Genomic DNA, 19,103 nt, shown 5'->3' with positions numbered 1-19,103 from the left:
TAATTTAGCTTTAATAAGTTCTTTAATGGGCATGCGGCCTAAAATACTGTCTAGATCGTTTTTGCGAAAATCACATCAGCTATGATTTGACAACAGATACTAAACTTTTCAGTTTAGAAATATTTCCCTATTTAGAACAAACCCTGTTAAGTTCCACAGCTCCTCCTTTGAATCATAGCTCGTTGATTTACTTCTTGGTAGAATGTTGTATACAATACACGTAGGGTTCATTAAACTAAGCTACATATGAAGCGTATAAAATCAGACTCAGCCCTTAAATCAAAGATTTGGATACGATCGGTGATTCGGAGACAGAACGCAACTTGCAGTAAGGGCCCACGCTTTACTTTTGTTTTCTTGTTTGACATAAATGTACTGTCGTATGTCCTCGTACGCTATCGCCTGACTCATACCAAATCCTATTGATTATCCTCGCTTTAATCTGATAAACCATGTCCTCTTAGGTGTAATTTTTACAGGAAGATATTACTCCATATCCGGGGGTCTTTGCGCCGGCACCTACCAGCATCGTTGACAGATGACGACATGTTATAACAGTACTTACATCAACAGCGGCTTATCGGTGCCAAGAAAAATCCATCGCTCCTTTCCTAACAAGAATAGTTACGATATTACTCAACCATTAGTAACTGTTCAACGTAACCGGGATCGATTGCTTTTATAGTACGTTACAACACAAATGGCATTTCGAAAGACTATACTCGTGGGGTAAATAAATATCGATGATGATGCTTTTATAGTCATGACTGCTTAGTATTACCGAACTATAAATAGGCCAACTGAGAAAAGATGTCCACTGGTGCTCGAAAAAGATACTTTCAGGGGCTGGAAAAAGAGAGCTTTATAATTTACTGTAACAATCTATTGGAAAAGATTTAAGACATTGCAATGGTTCGATCTGAGTAATATCGTATCTCACGCTGGGTCAGTGAGTTTCCAAACAAAAAGTTCATTTAAATAAACAGAATTTTGGGATTTGCTCTTAGAAACCAGGAAAATGTACTTTTGTTAAAGGAGTTTCTTTAAATTAAAAGGACTGCCCGCGGTGGTTTCTAGAGAACACATTTACCAAATAATTCTTGCATCCTTCCAGCGAAATTTCATTGACACCATTAAGTGAGTTTTACAGAGATCCAGACAGATAATAGTTTAATGGTGTAATATCTGGGCCATACAGTGGCCGTTGAATGCGTTGAATTTGTCTATCCTAATTTTTTAAATTTTTGCCGGGTAGCTAAAGATGTATGAAGTATGGCATTGTCATGGTGCCAGACGACGCATTTTCCGTTCGTTAATTTTTAATTGATTTTTTTTTGCGTCAACCCGGCCATTACTACATATTGTGAAGCACATTTTTCTATTTTTTTCTGCACATTATTGTCGCATGTGATCTACTTTTCATAAAACTCACCCACTGGCTTAGAAATGGCTCAATTTCGTAGTTTCGCGGATAGAATTGCGATCGAGTAAATTCTCATGAATCAACTCGTGTGGTGCTCAAATATCGAGCTTCGTTCCTTGTCGCTAGCATTCTTCGAAAAGATTAGGATTTCTTGCTAATGGATGTTCAGTAACTTGGCGACCTCATGGCGACTCGTAAATCGGTCTCTCTTAACTTCCGCAATGATTTAGTCAACTTTTTCTGGTTGGTTGATGGCTATTGAAAGCATCTTTCATATCGAATTTCTAAAATAAAAGCGAAAAAAACATCTTTAGGTCGTTTCTGATAAGGCATTTTAGCTGTTTTTTTTTATGGCGCCTTTATCATCACAGAATTGAAAAATATAGCGATTTCTTGCAGACATTTTGCTAATCTTCACAGTGCTCTATCTTGAATCTAAATAAATTTCAACAGTTTTAACTCATCTATTACTGTCAGCTCTGAGCTTCCAGAAAATACCAACACTAACCTTATGCGACACATCTTACCTAAGATATGTGCAAACCGTCTATTTATTTTCGGTAACCGAATATATATTATGTTGTTACAAGCAAATCGGGCGGACATTAAAATAGAAGGACCTTTTAATTAGTTAGGTTAGAACTACTACCTTTAATACCTGTTAGAGTAATACCTGTCCTAATGACGTATTTTTTACATACTTCTCCCAGCATTTGGGGTGCTTTTGGACAGCCATATATTCACAATTCGTGTTTCCATATGTAATTTTTTATTCTATGGCTCCTCGAAGTAAATTGATAATCAGATACGCTTATACAGCAATTGTTTATTTTAGAGCATGGGAAGCCCCGTAATCCACGGATTTAGATCGGGAGAACAAGCCGATTGAAGCTAACGTTAAATATTTCTTTGCTTAATCCAGACGCAGTTTAGGTATGGTGATGAAGTATGGCGTTCGTCAAGTAAGTAGACCGGGTGCTTCCGCTCCCCATACCAACAGTTCATGGGTCTCTTAAGGAATTCAAGACAGCGCGCATTCATTGTTTTATTTCCAGCAAGTATCTCGTACCAGCAGATGCCCCTTGGTATCTATTGCAAGTACTGCCAACCCCTTATGTCCGAATCTACTCAATACTGCCACCGAACTCGATTTCTCTCCAAGATGACGTTATTCTACAGCCTTTTTACTCTCCAGTTGGCTGCAGGTACTGAACTCCGCCTCTACGGCAACCATCTATTTCAAGCAGGTTTTTTTTTTATTAACTAAAAATGCATGTAAAATACATTATGCGAATAATTCTACTGACCTGGAGTCGATTCCGCATTTTCAGTCTAAAATTTTGTAACACATTATATCGGCAATACCAGTTCTGGCCGACAGAGCCCTAAAAACTCCAAGTTCTGCTTTCGTAAAAAGCCTCCTCAATTGCGACGATGCTTTCCTTGTTACCTTTTTGTTGTCCTTCAAGACTCTGATCTCCGTTTTTGAAATGTTTGCACCGCTCACGTACTGCGTCCTTTTTGCCGCATTTTTGCACCAATATTCGATGAATTTCCGCAGCACTGTGATCTTCAAGTAATAAGAATTTCCCCACTGACCGTTGATCGTTGAAATTAAAAGGTATTTTTCCCGAACTATTTTCTCCAAAAAAAACTGTTTTCGTTCACTAATTTTTAGAAGACAATTACATTTCTCATTAAATTCCGTCTGCTGGCGGCGCGTAGTTCAAAAGCTGTTAGATTTTAAAGTCTACCGAAATCGCTTGCGACAGCCTGATATGTATGTTATTTGGCCAATCTCTTGCATGTCCTTATGGACGGTAAAATCATTAACACATGTGACCCGTGAACATCCCCGGTGGTAATATCCCATGTGGAAGTAACAAATTGTATTGCGCTAACATGCTCCACGAAATGGATAGAGTTATAAGAGTTACACGTTGTGTGAAGCTACAAATCTGACTAAAAAAAAGCACTTTGTTATAAAAATGCCTTACATAACCAAAACACTTTTCTGCAATGACAATACTGTACAGAATTATTCTAAGTAATGTTAACCTGTCCCAGAGGCAAAGCGTAGCTGCCTAAATTAAAAATCCGCTCGAGCGCGATTACACCGATGCGTCTTCTAAGGACGTTTAGCGGGATGATCTGGGTTCGAAGGCGAGCGTTCTGATATCCTCTAAAATATAGTTCAATAATTATTCATTTCCAGCCTTCTCAAGGGCAGACTTCTCAAAATTAAGGTTCCTTTGTTATGGAATTTTTATGCCTATGTAGCTGATACCGTATCAAATCAATTTCTTCCGACATTTAAGACTGTAATGTGCCGCTTCTGAAATAAGCTTGTTAGATTATGTTCATTGCCTGCCTCTAGTTGTTATCAAAGTAAATTATAATATAGTGATAGCTTTGCCAATTACGGAAACTTGGCCAAACGCATCAATGAAGTGAGCATGCAAAATCTACAGGAACATCTGATTTTGTCATTTTCTAATGCCACTAAGTAGTACCGGCCATACTAACGAATTCTAGGATAAAGTTGTTTTCCATATAGAGAGCCTGATTTCGTAAATTCGTACTTTTCAGGCAGTATGAATGCCTAGAATCCATGGCGTCATTTAAACAGGATAAAAACAATCGTCTCTGCTGGGCACATTAAAAGCGTATTACCAATTGCACAGCAAATAAAATCAAATCAAGTGAACAAAAGCAGATTCGATTTTAGCTTTGCTCGACACGTTGTAGTGAGATAAAGTTAAGCTATCTTTAGCCTTACAAAAATGCCAAAAGGTTTGGCTTATATATACCAATTACAATTTTAGAAGTAAAAAAGAATTTTAGAAGTAAAAAATATTATAAAGTTTTATATACCAATTACAATTTTAGAAAAATTGTAATTGGTATATAAAACTTCTTAGCATGTTTTACGGTGAAAAACTAACCTGCATTTTCATTGGGAGGTATAGTAACCGTTTTCGAACAAGAATGCAATGCCCACTTCTATGACTCTATTATTTCTATTTGTTTATTATATTATTATTATATATATTACTATTGTTTCACGTTTTTCTGTGGTTCACAGATAAGACAAGTTTTTCTTCGTTGAAAAAGTTCCAGTTTATTATTAAATCGTCTCAAAACTAACCTGTTCGTATACAACTTTCGATGCGTGTCACGTTTACTGATTAGGCGAACTGAACAAGCGATCAGGGAGTAGCTATAAACAAATAGAGTCGTTCTATACGATACAAAATGTGTTTGTTGTTGAATAAATTTCTCTATTCACACAGAATGGGTAGTTATGCATCCTTGGTCGGACTCAATACAGCAGCCCCTGGTCTCTATCACTCGTAGGCACTTCGCCGTCTAAAGTAGCACGTAAAAATATTCAAAGCGGTTAACGATCTGTCGGCGTAAGTTTGATATTAAACGCTTACAGGTCCGTCGGCGAAATACCTGACCGAAAAGGATGCGCAAGTGAAACGCTTATTGTGTTCCAGCTGTTCAAATGTTAAAAAGAATGAGAGAGTACAGGGTAAAAAACGCAGTGTAGGAAGGCATTGACTTAGCAACACAGCTAAATTACATACATTTACAATTATCTTCAGAAATTGTTATCATTATGTGAACCAAAGCAATATGTCCGTATTATGTTCAAAACATTGCAAACAATACATTTCTTATTAAAACTAATGTGTAGTGTTTATCTCTCGTGGATTCGTCCTTCTATTGTTCCTAAGTTGACTATTCTTTACCAGCAAATGAAGCGCAAATCATACACAATTATCCGTTCTATATAATTGTAACCGTAATATATTTTTAATCATATTCTTCTAATAATTTTTTGTTTGTTTTTTTACATGTTTTCACCCCTGCATTTTCAGCAAGTGCAACCAGATGGAAATACGAGCAGAAATCAGACTTCTACTGTCTTGTCTTAATTGAAAATAAATACATACGTAATTAATTAAAAGGTAATTAAATACAAATGACAATGAACGCTATTATGGATGAACTAAATAGCGATTTCGTTATGATCGTGATGGTTTTGCCTTATTGTCACGTACGTGTCTATAATAGATTTGATTTAATGTAGATAAGTTAATTATTGTTTCCTTAGTAAACTGTACACTGTTTCTACCGTTTTCATTATTTTTTCTTTTGTTTGTACTTAACAACCTGGTGAACACCACAGCTTTTTGTCCACTCGATTTGACTGCATTCCTTTGTAACCTACGAGCTCTGCCTCTTAATCAGCTTGCGTCCTAGAAAATTGGGGTAAATTCGTAAAAAATTATACCGTTTCCTCTAAATTGTTACCTGCAGCCGTTGAATTCGCGACTGATTTCACTACCTTCTCCATAATAGAAACCACAGAACATATTTGTCTCGTCGACCTTCTCTTACATCTGCCACACCTTCCTTGGCTTTCTTATCTCTCATTCGGTACAGATTAGCTTATTAATCGAGGAGTTGTAGGAGTCTTGACTCAAAGGCTCCTTGTTTGGTCATCCTTGATCCCCAAAGGATCCCTGGTTTAATGTCTTTTCTTGTTCTTTTTCTTAGCATCTTTCTTACTGGAACCGCTGTTTGCTTGCTGCGCCTCCTGAAGTGGACAAATCAGAATCTTGTTAAAATTTACACTACTTCTTTAGACTTAATTTTCGCTTGATTTACATTAATTTTAGTTTTTATAGTAAATATTAAAAAACGTTTACCTTTATGATCACTAAGATGATTTTGATATAATGAAATGAAATGAACAGATGCAAGATGAAATGATAAAAGAAACAGATAACAACGACTAACTAACGCGCTAACAACGACTGCCAGATTTTACCCAATTTATTGTCCTGAAAAAAAGTGCTAAGCAATCTCAACAAATTAAGAATACTGACAAACTGAAAACAAAAATAGAGGTCTAGCATAATTCCCATGCCTGGCTTTCTTCCGGCAAAATTCCGGTATCCGTATTGTCATCGTTTATTGTGACAGCCTCAGGTACCGGCCCCTCAGCTATTCCTTCGGGGGTTTGCTCAATATCTTGCGAAACTTTCTGTGCAACTTCAGTACTTCCGGCTAACTCTGATTGAACTTCCTTTTGTCGAACCTTCAATGCATGCTTATGCTGTTCGATCTCCCTTTGTTTTCTGAGTAGCTCTTCCTCGAGTTTGATTTTCTCTTCCGTAACGACTTGGCTGGCGACACTTGACTCAAGTTCGGCCATATCCTTGTTTGTGATTCGTAATTTATCTTGTAGTGAACGGCAAAGTCGTGAAAGAGTTTCAACTTTGAAATCACTTTTGGTCTTTTCTTGGAACACTCGAGCCGTTGCGAGATTGGCCTCTTCCCACCGTTGTTTCCATTGAAGAGCTTCTTTTTCAAATTTGCGAGTCTGTTTACCCATCGATTCGACTTCGCCCTTGAAATCAGTGAACATCTGTAATCGGAAGTAATAGATTACGTCCTTGTTAAGCACATGTCTCAAGATATTGGTTTGTCGAGCTCCGTTGGGTTGAACCAGATGGCAGATCTAGATCAATTTTAACCTCAATATTTCACGTCCAGCACCTTCTTTAAAAACTGCTTTAAACAGCTGCAACGCTTTTTTTTTTTTGGATTGTCATGCTGCAACTTTGTAATTCCTTACAAAAATGCATTGATATCAACTCATAACGTAAGTAAATTTAATCAGAACACTGAGTGAGATGTTATTATTGCTAGTACCTGACGTGCAAGTTTCAACCGGCGCTGTTTCGGCCACTTTAAGAGATACAACAATAACAACTGAGGTGCAAAATTCACGGTTACAGTTCATTATGTACCTTATTGCTGGACACGATCGCCTCCTGGAACTCTTCGTACTTGTCGTTGTGCAGTTTTAACTGTTCTCGAAGTAGAATTTCGTTTCGGAGCGAAGCCTTAAGTTGCAATTGCATCTCCTTTGTGGCGGTCTCAAGCAATTTTCTTGAGTGCTCCACTTCCGTCACGTCTTTTTCACGAAGAAGTTGCGCTTCGCGAAGTTTGGCCATTGCGAGGTCAGCTTCGATAGTTTTCTGTTTTAGCATATTTTCCGAGTGCTGCATGAATAGCAGATGTATATAAGTATATATTCATAAAAATATGGGCAATGGAAAGGTTCGTCAGCTTCTAATAAAGAAACATTACAGGGCAAAGCTCTTACAGCATTTACTAATATGTATGCATTGTACATACGGTAAGAAAGACCCACTAATGAACCTCTTATTTTGCAGACAGCTTTTTGGGTTTCTTCCTTCTTTCAGCTCGCTTACCTTCTCCCAGATATCGTAATGATTAACAAGCGTCCGAAGCTTGCCAGCCAACTGAGCATTGTCTTGCCGCAATTTAGCAGAAGTCTCTTGAGTATCGGCCATCAGGGTGGAAATATCAGTCAAGGTCGCTTGGAATTTCGCAGCAATATGCTTCCGCTTCTCTTCTTCCTCGCGACGACGTAAAGCCGATTCCTCCTTGATTGCATTATTATGTTTTTGCAGCTCTCTATAAAAGCGGGAAGAAGAACCGAACAGCGAAGCATTTCCCAGCTTAATATAGAGTGTATGAGTAAATACGCAGATCATGGTAAGCTCGTCACAATGGTTTCTATATATTCGTGATGGTCGAAAGAAGGCGCTTACTACGTGTTTACCCTCGAAAACATTTTTTTTAATTCATTAGAACACCTGTTAGTAATCTAATAACACTATCATTCGCGCTTAACGTAAGAGGAGTCTTTGGCTCAACGAGCTTTAGTGATGACTGCAACGATAATATAGTGAACTTGTCTTGTTTGTAGAAAAGGGAGCTGTATGGCACAGGAAAAGGGCACCGTGTGTATATATATACATATATATGAACACAACGTTAATATATTTTTTAAATAAACGCTCCACGAAACGCACTTATACCAAAGTGTGTTTCATGTCTACATATACAATATTTGCGCATTGTTTTTCTTACAAGCGGAGCTGACTAGCATAGCACTATCTAGAAGATAGAAAATAACCTACCTACACTTAAAATTATCAAAGACTAATAGAAAATAACCTGCCTACACTTAAAATTACCAAAGACTAATAATACCATCATCTGTAATCATCGTTAACGTACCGACAAAGCCCTTCAAGGCGATCCCTCGCCAACAACGAGCGGTTGTTCTCTTTCTGACTTGCCTGGAATTGCTTTTTCCACTTTTCTGCAGTGGCCTGCGTTTCCCTGAGCTGCTCTAACGTCTCATAGTGCAGTTCGCATAGAGCGCGGAGTTTACTCTCGACTGTATCAATATCGCCAAGGCTACGCAATACGCTCTCAACAGCCTTTTTTTTTGAACTTGCCGATAACTGAAAACAGACGGAATTTGATTACAGTAAAAAAATGTAATCGTCATCTGCACTAAATAATTTGTTTGGAAAATCGCGTAGTGAAGCTGCGTACGATAATCACTCATTTGTTAATTATACTCAATTTAGATGCGCTTTATCCTGAATAAAGTACGTGCTTAGGAATAGGAGTTAATAGCATTATATATTGAGAACAACCGATTGCCCTGCTCCGTACCCCATGTAGATAGATTAATACTAACAAAAAAATCTGAATCTAACATGTCGAAAGGTCTATTACCTTTTTTGCAGGTTCCTGTTTGCTGAGATCGCAGATTCGATCTTGCAAAGCGCGGTCCTTGTCCTGGCCAGATAAACCAGAGGGAGGTGGCGTAGCGCTCTTTGAATTCGCGCGTTTTTCCCGTTTTCCGGCGGTTCCCAAGGACGAACCGCTTCCTACAGGAATAGGGGTTCGGGCCTCGGGTTCAACTTCTTCGGTCATACCTAACATAAGCGTTTATATTATTTCATGCGGTGCATGCCTTCCGACATGAGTTATGCGCCATTCGATAGGTATAAATGTAGCAGATGCGGGGAGCTGTGTGACGGATACCCCGCCAGTGTACTAATTTGACCTTACAAAAAAAGAATCATCTTAACTGTCTTAAAAATGTCTCAATTTACAATTTTAAATTCGTTTATGGAACTTTTTAATAGGAAACGTCGTTGCGCAATAGTTGTTTTCATTTAACTCGAATTTTATCGAGCTGAATTGAATGGAAATGAAATAACTATTATTTCTTAGGAACCACAGTTAAATTATTCCTTAACTTACAGTACCTATAAAATGTAGATAGAAAGCGGCGATGTACAACATCATAATATTGCATGTTAAAATGGTAGCCATACGAAAAAAGAACGAGGGCAGGTGACTTATTGTCCATACACTCTTTCGTTGACCTGTGAACTTCTGCAGTAAGCGCTGCCAGCTTCTCGCCAATGTTTTTTTCGATTTTGAGGCATTCTTCCTCGCACAGTCGGCGCTCTTGAAGCACCTTAAGTACATCGCCCTTAACGCCTGTACGAGAGACAATTAACGACATAATACAATTGTATCCTTAGAAAAAGTTCAACTAGTAAAAGGTCGGAATATTTTGCTAAGAATATTTATCCGTTCGTGGCTTGTTTTTAATTTTGAATATTACTACAATTATTTTAAGCAGTAAAATACCTAACATAAAACATACCCTGTGCACTGCCTCTGCATTCAAAGAGGATCTTATTTAGTCCGCGAATTTCTTTTTCTGATAATCGCTGTTTCTCCAGCGCGTCCTTTTTCTGTGTCACTGAAGCTAGTTCCTCGGCTGGCGTAAGACCTGAAGTAGCCTGATTTTTTGCAAGTGTTTCTTGCTCAATAAATCCTTCCTGTTTTTCGGCGACATCTAGCTTCAAATCGTCTGGGCTTGATTTGGGTTCACCCGAACCGATTTTCTGAAAGTAAAATGTATGAAATAAATTGTACCAATTGATCTTTGAATTTTTTACTGTGATGACTATCCCAACGGCTGGTTTACGTTGAAACAAAAAAGGCTGCCAGTACCAATCAGATCCACAAAGATCCAGATATTGGAGGCGAATAATTTCTGGCCATATTATGCATTCTAATCTCCCATTATCGTAAATCCTCTTTTGCACTTTATGACTGTGTACTTAAATTCGGTTGGTGCATAAATAGATAGAGTCCATTCACGTAGTTTGCCATATAAAGTAGTAACAGGGAGTAAGTACACAATTGGTAAACAAAAATTTTTAATACATCATTAAGCTACTAGTAGCAAACAGTCAAACTGCATAAATAATCCGTGTATTAACTGCGCACTTGCTAGCATCTCTTAGACGGTAATCTGGCTGACCCTACGCCGCAATTCGATTTGCAAAACATTGTTTATTTAAACGTTCGTCAACAATAATCTGACTGAACCCTAAATGCAGATTCTACGTTTACGTAATAGAGGAGTTCGATTACTGAACTTAGGAACACATGGTGGTCTGGGTTCAAAGCCCGGGGTGGAAACACTTTGTTTATGTCGGAAGGGGCCGTCAACTCTCTGAAGCAATACTCAACTAACACAATGCTGTACGTATAGTTCGAAACATTTACTTAGGTCCTCTGATTATACCTGCTCTTTCGCTGCTGGCCAAGGAGTGCTCAGTTCCATAACGCCGATCGCAGTTTCCTGCGCTTTCGAGATAACCTTGACGACGTCAGCTACAATAGCTTCTGTTACTAGCGGTTTCTCGGATTCAGATATTTGGGCCTCTAACTGGTGCTGTTCTGGTGTTTGTTCATGATTTTGTTTCTGGCTCGGTGTGCTTTTGTTTTTTTCGTCATCTTTGCCTCCCAGTCCACTTGACGGAATGGGTGAAATTACATCAGACATAACAATATTAAAATTGTCTCACTTGGCGCAAACTATTTCTGAAAATAAAAATGAAAATAGTATATCAACAATAAGACAAACGAGAAAATTGTTATAAACCGTTGGATTTGTAAGTAGGTCCTAGCGGTACATATGGTAATCGATTATGATCACCATAGACTCTGATATCCATGAATGTGTCCTAGGCGAAAAAGGCAGTCATTCGTTTCTCAAAGCATGACTGAGTCTCTAAGTAAAATATAGTGTTTCCAAAAGAACATTACCAAAGAACACAGCCGCGATTTAGTGGTATAACGTTATATGATATTCGTAAATCTATAGAAGACACAGCTATAACGGGCATCCGAACTGGAAATAAAAATACTTCAGTATACGAAACAGATCCGCAGGGTATGTCTTTTTTCTATTAACATAACTAGTTCTTATTACCCTATGGCATGACATGTCGTTTGCCAGCGTCGTGGTTAACATTTTCTTTATGACGTCTAGTTTGCAATCCCTCTAATTTATAATCTATAATAACAATAAAAACGAGGTCTCTGCATAGTAGTAGTAGTTTACGCAAGTAAAGCCTGTATAAGCACCCATTTGTTATACTATATCTAATGCAATAGACTTTAATAAAAAGAAAACTGAATTTAAATAGCTTTTATAAATCAATTGCAACATTAAGGAACAACGTATACTAAATATCTTAAGCCTAAACATCTGAGATCGCCAGCTAATCTTTTCGATTATGTTTATCTGTAATATACGTATAGACGATGATGTTTTGCATTTATTTCGTTTGATTCTATTGGTCATATTAAAAGCACGTACGAAACTTTGCCAACTGTAATTTATCCCCGATAAAAATAAAAAGTTAAGGCAGAACAAAGCAATGTACGTTCCTGTCAACAAATTGGACGTAAAATGTAGGTAGTCTAAAAAGTTACCCTCTCTAGTTTCGACAAACATTACTCTAACTGACACGCTTAGCGCTTGTGGTTGAATCCTGATTATTAGAACGTGGTGCCGGCAATATGCAGCTTCTATACCGCAGAGTCACAGGCACGTTTGTTGGAAAATGTCCAGAGATATCCATATTCTCAGTTTCAAACTCGACGCACACGCGGTGCTCGCGAACGAACTTTACGAGGTTACCAGCTCAAGCACGTCGATTAGTTCAGCTTTGGAATTATATTCAGGTTAGTTATCTATACTATCAAACTGTAGTACCAAAAAAAAGCTGTTGATGGAGGCAAAAACGGTAGACAGCGCTTCTACTTACCTTAGTCATGCAGCAAAAGATGCAAGGAGAGGATATTTAGAACGAGGCACTCCTTTTTCAGTACTAGCTTGGTATTAGTAGCGGCACCAACGAAACTGCCGCTACCGAGAGCAGCTGCAACCCTGACAGGGTTTAGGTTTCCACCCTCCGCGTAACAGTCACAGACGACGTGATTCTTTAGCACGCGAAATGCCAAGCGGTCAACCGTAGCACAATAGTACGTTACATCAGATCTTGTCTGACTCCTGGTTTGGTTTGTCTAACTGAGTGCGTCCAAGTATACACCGTATACTCTAATCTGATCTGACTCCTAAACTGGTCACTAAGAAGCATTCGACTGCCACGGCGGTAAGGGCGCGAGGCGCAAGAGTGTAGAGTGGGTGAACTATACGGAAGTGCACAGAGACCACAACATCGACCAACAGATCTCTACCGCGGAACAGGTTCGAGCAGACTATCGGTCCAGCTGGAGGCTGTGTAAGCAAATGGCCGTCGGTTAGGTAGTGCTTTCGGGTAAAGCCGTCGGACTCTGTGGAACAGGCTATCGCCGGGTTGAAATATCGATACTGCATAGTGAACGAAGCCGGGACTGGTGTTCTAGCAGACCACCTCGCTAGCGGCTCACACGGCATAAAATTCATTGTGATGATTTTAAACAAGAATGCGCGCGAATGGGCAGTATTGATTGAGATGGAATAAAACAGCATGTTTGTAAAACACTTGTTTTACAACACACGAAGACTTGTTACATGGCGCAATGTTTGACGTCCGAACTTACGACCAAAGTGAGGTAGTCCAAGACACTTCCTACGACACAGTCACTTTAAGCCGTGACTAACAGCAGCACCGAATGTGAAACCTGAAACAATCATTTAACTTGTGGAAAGTGTTTCCATGTTTTTCATGTGGACTGAAGTTACGTCAGAAAATCAGTTTGAGCAAACTACCCTATTATTCGTATTTCGAAACGATTGAATTTAAACATTTGCTTAAGAATTGATAAATCGAAGACAGACATGTCAGTATGAACCAGACAATGATCATAAGCACAATGGCGTGTTGATATGTTATTCCCTTATCTGTAGTGTTGTTTATTCCTAATTTATTAGTGTTATTACAATTATTTATTGTATACATCGATATAATAAACAAATTTGATTGGGAAATGAATAAAATGGACAATAAGGTTCGGTCCAAATAAGCTAAGGATAGGATTTCGGAGCAGGGGGTCCTCAACTTAATCTCAATTTATGGTACTGCCGCGGGGACAACCGAAACGACGAGGCTTGTAAAACCCAACCTAAAATGCAGTTCATCTCCACTTGTAGCAATTATAGTTCGAATAAGAAAAAACCTATTAACTTCCTTATGTTTTCTTCGTATGGAAAAAAGATCTCGATTTTCACAATTTTAGCCAATGTATATTTAGGCCCGAAAGCACTTTATACAACAAAATATAGAAGTAAACATTGTCTCAGTAGCTTTGTTAACAACGGAACGGGACGTTTTCACAGCCATTTCCGGCTGACGAGACACAGATGCCATCGACGAGCTACGCTAGAATTTATAACTAGTATTCATACATGTTATTTCATATGACGTATTTATCAAATATGATGAGAAAAGCGCCTGACTTCGAGTGGCCAATATTACGCTTTGCAGTTATTCATTTGCAGCACAAGACTTCTCTTAAAGGACACAGTTCTATAAGAAAATTTAAAAAATTCGAACATAACAATTGTAGTGATATGATCAGTAATAATAATTCGAATATAATAAGTATAATATAAATAGTCGCTAAAAAGCAGCCTCGATTAGGGCAGCATTCTGCTCAGCTGTTTAGGCAGCCAAAATGGCGGCGAGACTGAAGCCTTCACAAAAATTAATATTTACCATAATGCATACTGCGCCTTCAAATGGCAGACTTTATTAGCTATGAGTTTGACGACAATCGTTTGCCGAAGTATGCGGTAAAGGCGAAAGCCGAATGCATGATCCTTATATTGTAAATAAATAAATTAAGCATAATACGTGTCTCAGTCGATTCGAAACTCAGAGTACGAAAATCGACAACACGAGTCCTATCAGCCGCCGCTACGACCTAATAAATTCGCGTCATTCGCCCTTGCGAACAAAATGTGGGAAAGTAATTGCTATATATACATATATATATATATATATATCTTGCAAACGGTTTATAGTTACAAATTACACACTAGTTTTTGCTTACAAATGTCAAATTAATCTATAAAAAAAGTTTATTATTGATTTAATAAGTTGCTGATAACAGTGGGCTATTTGGGGATAAACCTCAACGGGTATTTCACTCTAGTTACGGTTACCAAATTTTCATACATCGTCGGTTTTCTGGTGTGGACTTTATCTATAGAACATTTAGTTAAGGAAAAGTTCATTGGCGTCGTGTCTAGCAGACGGAAAGAGCATTTGATGGGACGTATTCGTCCAACCAATCCGGTTGAAGGATTCTTATCAAGATGTGCTTCTATGACAATGGTATACAATAGTATATAAGGCATGATTATGATGATGACGCTGGTAGAATGCAAGTGTTCGCTCTTGCTGGAAGCAAAATTCAATCTTCACTAAAGTCTTTCCAAACGTGTAGAAAAACTGGTTCTTGTATAAATACAAGTGCACATGTCTACATAGTCTCTTGGGATATTGTTTTGCATATATAAAAATATGAGATCTGTTTATAAGTAGGCGGAGCGAGGTCGGAGCTCTATGCGAAGTCTGCATGTAAAGCTTTAGGACATAGTATTAATACTACTGGAATGACTAGAAGCAGCGAGCGATACTGTTACACTGTGAAATGGTAGGAAACAGAAAAAAATAGGAAAACGATAATGTATGAGTTTGGCCACCTTTATGAGAACTTCATAGAAGAAAATAGAGATTTGAAAATGGCTAGGCAGCTGTTCTAACAGCAACTTGAAATAACCGTCTTTTCAGTTAGATGCGCCCTGTTTGCTCTTTTACCCTAGTGCCGGTTTTGAACAAAAAGCCACAACGGAGATCTATAGGGTACTTTCTAGCCTTAACTTATTCTGCTAGCATTCGCTATACTAGAGAACTTTTTACTGGCCTTTTTACATTTATCGGCTTACTTCATCATTCGGTCCGGGCCGAATTAGATGCGCAAATATGCCTCGACCCTCGTGACATCTGAGATGGTTCAGGTTCAAGACCGTATCCCTGTGTGGATGTAAAAACAGCGGGTTTGAGATTGGGCATAGGCATTCTTTGATTCTTGTTAAAAGAGTGTACCGTCTAAAACGATGCCTCAAAGTAGTAGTGAACGTGAAATTCGAATGTAAAACCCAGGCCATCAAGCAATTTCCGCCTATAGGGTATAATTAGACGGGCTATAGGTACTTCACGCACTCAATGGATGAACAGCTGGACATAAGGGATCGTGACCGATTATTTAGTCCAATGAGGCCTGATGAGTCCTTCACATACTCAGCGTCATAATACATACGCTCGTAATATGCTTATTGCTGCGTCAAAGCTGTACGAATTCAATGGATATAGATAGTGCCTGTGCTAATACCACATAACGGGAAAGAGAAGCCGAACATATGGATTTAGACTTAAAGTCGGGGTAGAAACAAACAAAAAAAATGGGCATCCGAGGAATCGTTAGAAGGCATGTTGTCCCTTCTATAAGCCTACAAACTTCCTGAGGTAATGGATGTTAAACGAGGAGTTTATCTACTAGATACTAATAATTATCATCATCGCCGTCATACATTAATAAATTGGTAGAGGTGATTCTAAAAGGAAAAACTGAAACCTACAATAAAAAGGGTAAAAAGATTGTGCGACAGGCATAAAAGCCAATTTCCGATGGGAATTTTTTAAGTATTCTAGTAAAAAGCTTATATCACTCCCTTGAATTGTGATGCGAATGGTCTCCTAGTAGAAACGGAGCAGATCCGAGTTTGGCGACTGGCGGTTTGGGTTTAGTCGGCGCAAATCGAACATTATAAGGAAATTTTAATTGTGGAGCGTGAGGGCTAATGCATTATAAAATGTTTCATGCGCTAGTTTCACAGCACGCTGCAGTATGTCGAGGGTATTAAACACGGAATCAGGGGATTTATTCGTGAAAGAGGTTTTCACCAATATTAGGTCAGTCTGTAACAGGTAGAGTATTGACGAATCGACAAACGAGCTATGTGCGGGAGTCATGTGCTTGCAGCGACAGTCTGGGTGTAGAAACATTCGAAGATTGCGCAATGCATATGTCAAAAAAAGAACAACAACATTAATAACGAAGAGAACGACAATTATGTCAACAAATCTCCACAATGAGATCTAAACAGAGTTCGGATCTACATTTTTATGTACTATTCCCTGTCCAGGAATAACAATAACAACACAACAATCGTGTCTTCGTATTTGAATCGAATGCTGTAAGCAGTAGCTAATTAGGGATTATACATGTATAACTAAGGCTATTCATTTGGCACTTATAACATATATTCACTGTTGTGACGTAATGCAGAACCTGGACCAGGAGGAATATAGACTGGAAGTGACACACGGCTTTGACACAACGGTGAAATCAGTGCACGTATTGATCAATCAGGTATAATAAAGCTGCCCTGACCCGAGAGCTGTGCGGACATGAAATGGCTGGCAGCACGTTCGGCATTACTTGTAAGGATGTTGTGTCTATTGTAAGTAAGAGGTATTATATACTGCACTGGAGAAAGTTTAGCAATAACCCCGGTTAGTCGCCCTAAAAGTTAAAGGATTTCCAAGGGGCGGATACGGCGAATCATTATGTCGGGAACTCGACGCGTGTAGAAAGAACCCAATGTACAAGCAATTGCAAGCACTGTACTCATATGTCCCCAGTTACCACTATAGAAACGGCTCATGCATTATCGAAAAATTATTTAGTTTTGCAGGTGCTCTTACCGTGATAGCCAAACAAAGATGTTAAGCTATTATCAAGACTGTGTATTATCCCAAAAAAAAATGTAAGGAGGTAACTTCGAAGTTCGTAGAAATAACCTGTATAAACAGTGTCGAGGACGTATGCGCTCTCAGTCGTCTTAGCTTGAATAGGATACCGTCGCAGAATAATCTGGACAAGCTCGTCGATCAATGTTCATAAAGCGTTCATTACAACCTTGTGTGTATGTTTATTGCATAATGTTCCTTTGAGTAAGAGTGCTTTATAGTAGTAAGTCGTGAACAAGCGTTCGGCACAGGAAAATCCACTAGTTCAGACAAGTCGAAACTCACGAAACGGAATAAGCAATACAGAAACTGTGTCTGTGGTAGTCGTTACGGCTTGATTTAACTGCGTCTCGTATCATAATGGCCACTTGCTTTAAAAATCTGGCCAACGAAATTTACCAATTTAAGAAATCGCGGAGTCATACCAAAAGTGACGCACATCTTAGATCAAGCCATTGGCAAAAAAAAGTTCGGTTTCAAAAAACTCTCTGCAATCACGTAGGTACGGTTCAGGAAATGAACAACTGCAGATCTCGAAGATGACGTCTTAGCGGGAACTGAGAATAAAACTTCAGCGTATTTTATTTCAGAGATTAGAGATAGAAGCGAGGCTATCCAATTGTATGAACGTACGCTAAGACAGAACGGCTCAGGCGTTCGCCGAGCAGAGTGCTTAGTTGTAGAGTAGTTGTTTGCCCAGTTTCCAGGTTAATCAACAAGCATCTTCCTTTGACCAGTAACGAAGACCTATAATATTTTGTTAAACTTGCACAACCCTTTAATATTGTACCAGTTCAGTAAATAAACATTATAATAAATACTACATTAATGCACAGATGCAATTCTGCACCGTGTAGATTTGTCAACAATTTGATTAAATTAATGAGATTATATATTGTATATCTCGTCGCGCAGACACATTTCGTATCGCACTGCTGGAAGCTAACTGTATGAAGCAACGCTTGACGACATTGCCGACCAGTCTAGTTTATGTCCAGCTGATCCCACTGAACGTCACAGATGTAGTCAGGTGCTTAAGTTATCCAACTGCAGTTTATGGAAAGAGTCCGTAAATAGACTTCATTCAGTTGTATATGTTAATCTGTCTTAACTTGCACGGCGGTAAAATCTAGCCGCCCAGTTGTTAATTAGTAAAAATCACTGTTGACGCAAAATAAATGATCATTTAAAACTGAAGATAATGCTGGAATAACTTTTAATACTCGTAAATAAAGTTAAAAGCCAGAGGTCGCTGGTACAAAGCCTATCAATGCCACATATTACACGAAAAGTGGGATTAAATAATTTGTAAAGAAAACTCGAATAGCTTCCAATACTTACACGCCCCTTATATGCATAACCTACGTCATAAAAAAAGTATGTTTTTCTTTAATTAGTAAAACATTAGCTACTTCTTGTTTTTTTTCTTTAATCGAGACCCCGCCGTCCATAGTGTTCCATGCGGCTATTCGCAGTTTATTTCTTCCCAGAATTAGTACGTCCCACCATGAACTCATCTCAACTAGTTGCTCAACTAAAACGATTTGGCAATAAGCGCACTCGTTCAAGCCATAAACATTCCTTTCGAAACTATACAGGGCAAGGCAACGGTCACTTGAAAAAGCAAATAACTT

At 38.6% G+C, this 19,103-nt stretch overlaps 1 protein-coding gene and 2 long non-coding RNA genes across 4 annotated transcripts in view; 1 reads left to right on the top strand and 2 right to left on the bottom strand.

Annotated features, from left to right (window-relative positions):
- The window catches only part of LOC147757812 (uncharacterized), a 3,637-nt gene extending 3,082 nt beyond the window's left edge, over positions 1-555 (bottom strand). The window contains exon 1 of the long non-coding RNA XR_015322581.1: positions 143-555. This is a non-coding gene — a long non-coding RNA (uncharacterized LOC147757812). The remainder of the gene's footprint in view (positions 1-142) is intronic.
- A 3,963-nt stretch (positions 556-4,518) lies between these two features.
- LOC111245244 (uncharacterized) lies at positions 4,519-12,943 on the bottom strand. The gene is made up of 10 exons (XM_022793346.2): positions 12,475-12,943; positions 10,944-11,242; positions 10,011-10,254; positions 9,710-9,841; positions 9,065-9,267; positions 8,555-8,784; positions 7,720-7,945; positions 7,252-7,506; positions 6,366-6,866; positions 4,519-6,032 (listed from the first exon to the last, which is right to left on the bottom strand). The coding sequence occupies exons 2-10, from the start codon at positions 11,202-11,204 to the stop codon at positions 5,964-5,966; spliced, it is 2,121 nt and encodes a 706-aa protein (XP_022649081.1). The 5' UTR covers positions 11,205-11,242; positions 12,475-12,943; the 3' UTR covers positions 4,519-5,963.
- On the top strand, positions 12,019-18,671 carry LOC147757811 (uncharacterized). Of its 2 annotated transcripts, none has more exons than XR_015320135.1 (2): positions 12,019-12,391; positions 17,006-18,671. It is a non-coding gene; the product is annotated as an uncharacterized LOC147757811 (long non-coding RNA). The 2 variants fall into 2 exon arrangements; XR_015320134.1 differs by lacking the exon at positions 12,019-12,391 and adding an exon at positions 13,388-16,913.
- Positions 18,672-19,103: the final 432 nt, after the last annotated feature.

The sequence above is a fragment of the Varroa destructor genome, unplaced genomic scaffold (genome assembly GCF_002443255.2).
Source record: "Varroa destructor unplaced genomic scaffold, Vdes_3.0 BEIS01000002.1, whole genome shotgun sequence".
Classification (NCBI taxonomy): Eukaryota; Metazoa; Arthropoda; class Arachnida; order Mesostigmata; family Varroidae; genus Varroa; species Varroa destructor.
This window is presented reverse-complemented; position numbering and strand designations above follow the sequence as displayed.

Bases quoted from the DNA above. Each gene is read 5' to 3' on its own strand.
- LOC111245244 (XM_022793346.2), bottom strand. From the start codon at position 11,204: ATGTCTGATGTAATTTCACCCATTCCGTCAAGTGGACTGGGAGGCAAA. The intron at 9,842-10,010 runs GTATGTTTTATG...TCTCTCGTACAG, and splicing joins ATGCAGAGGCAGTGCACAGG to GCGTTAAGGGCGATGTACTT. The intron at 7,507-7,719 runs GTAAGCGAGCTG...CTATTCATGCAG, and splicing joins ATTACGATATCTGGGAGAAG to CACTCGGAAAATATGCTAAA.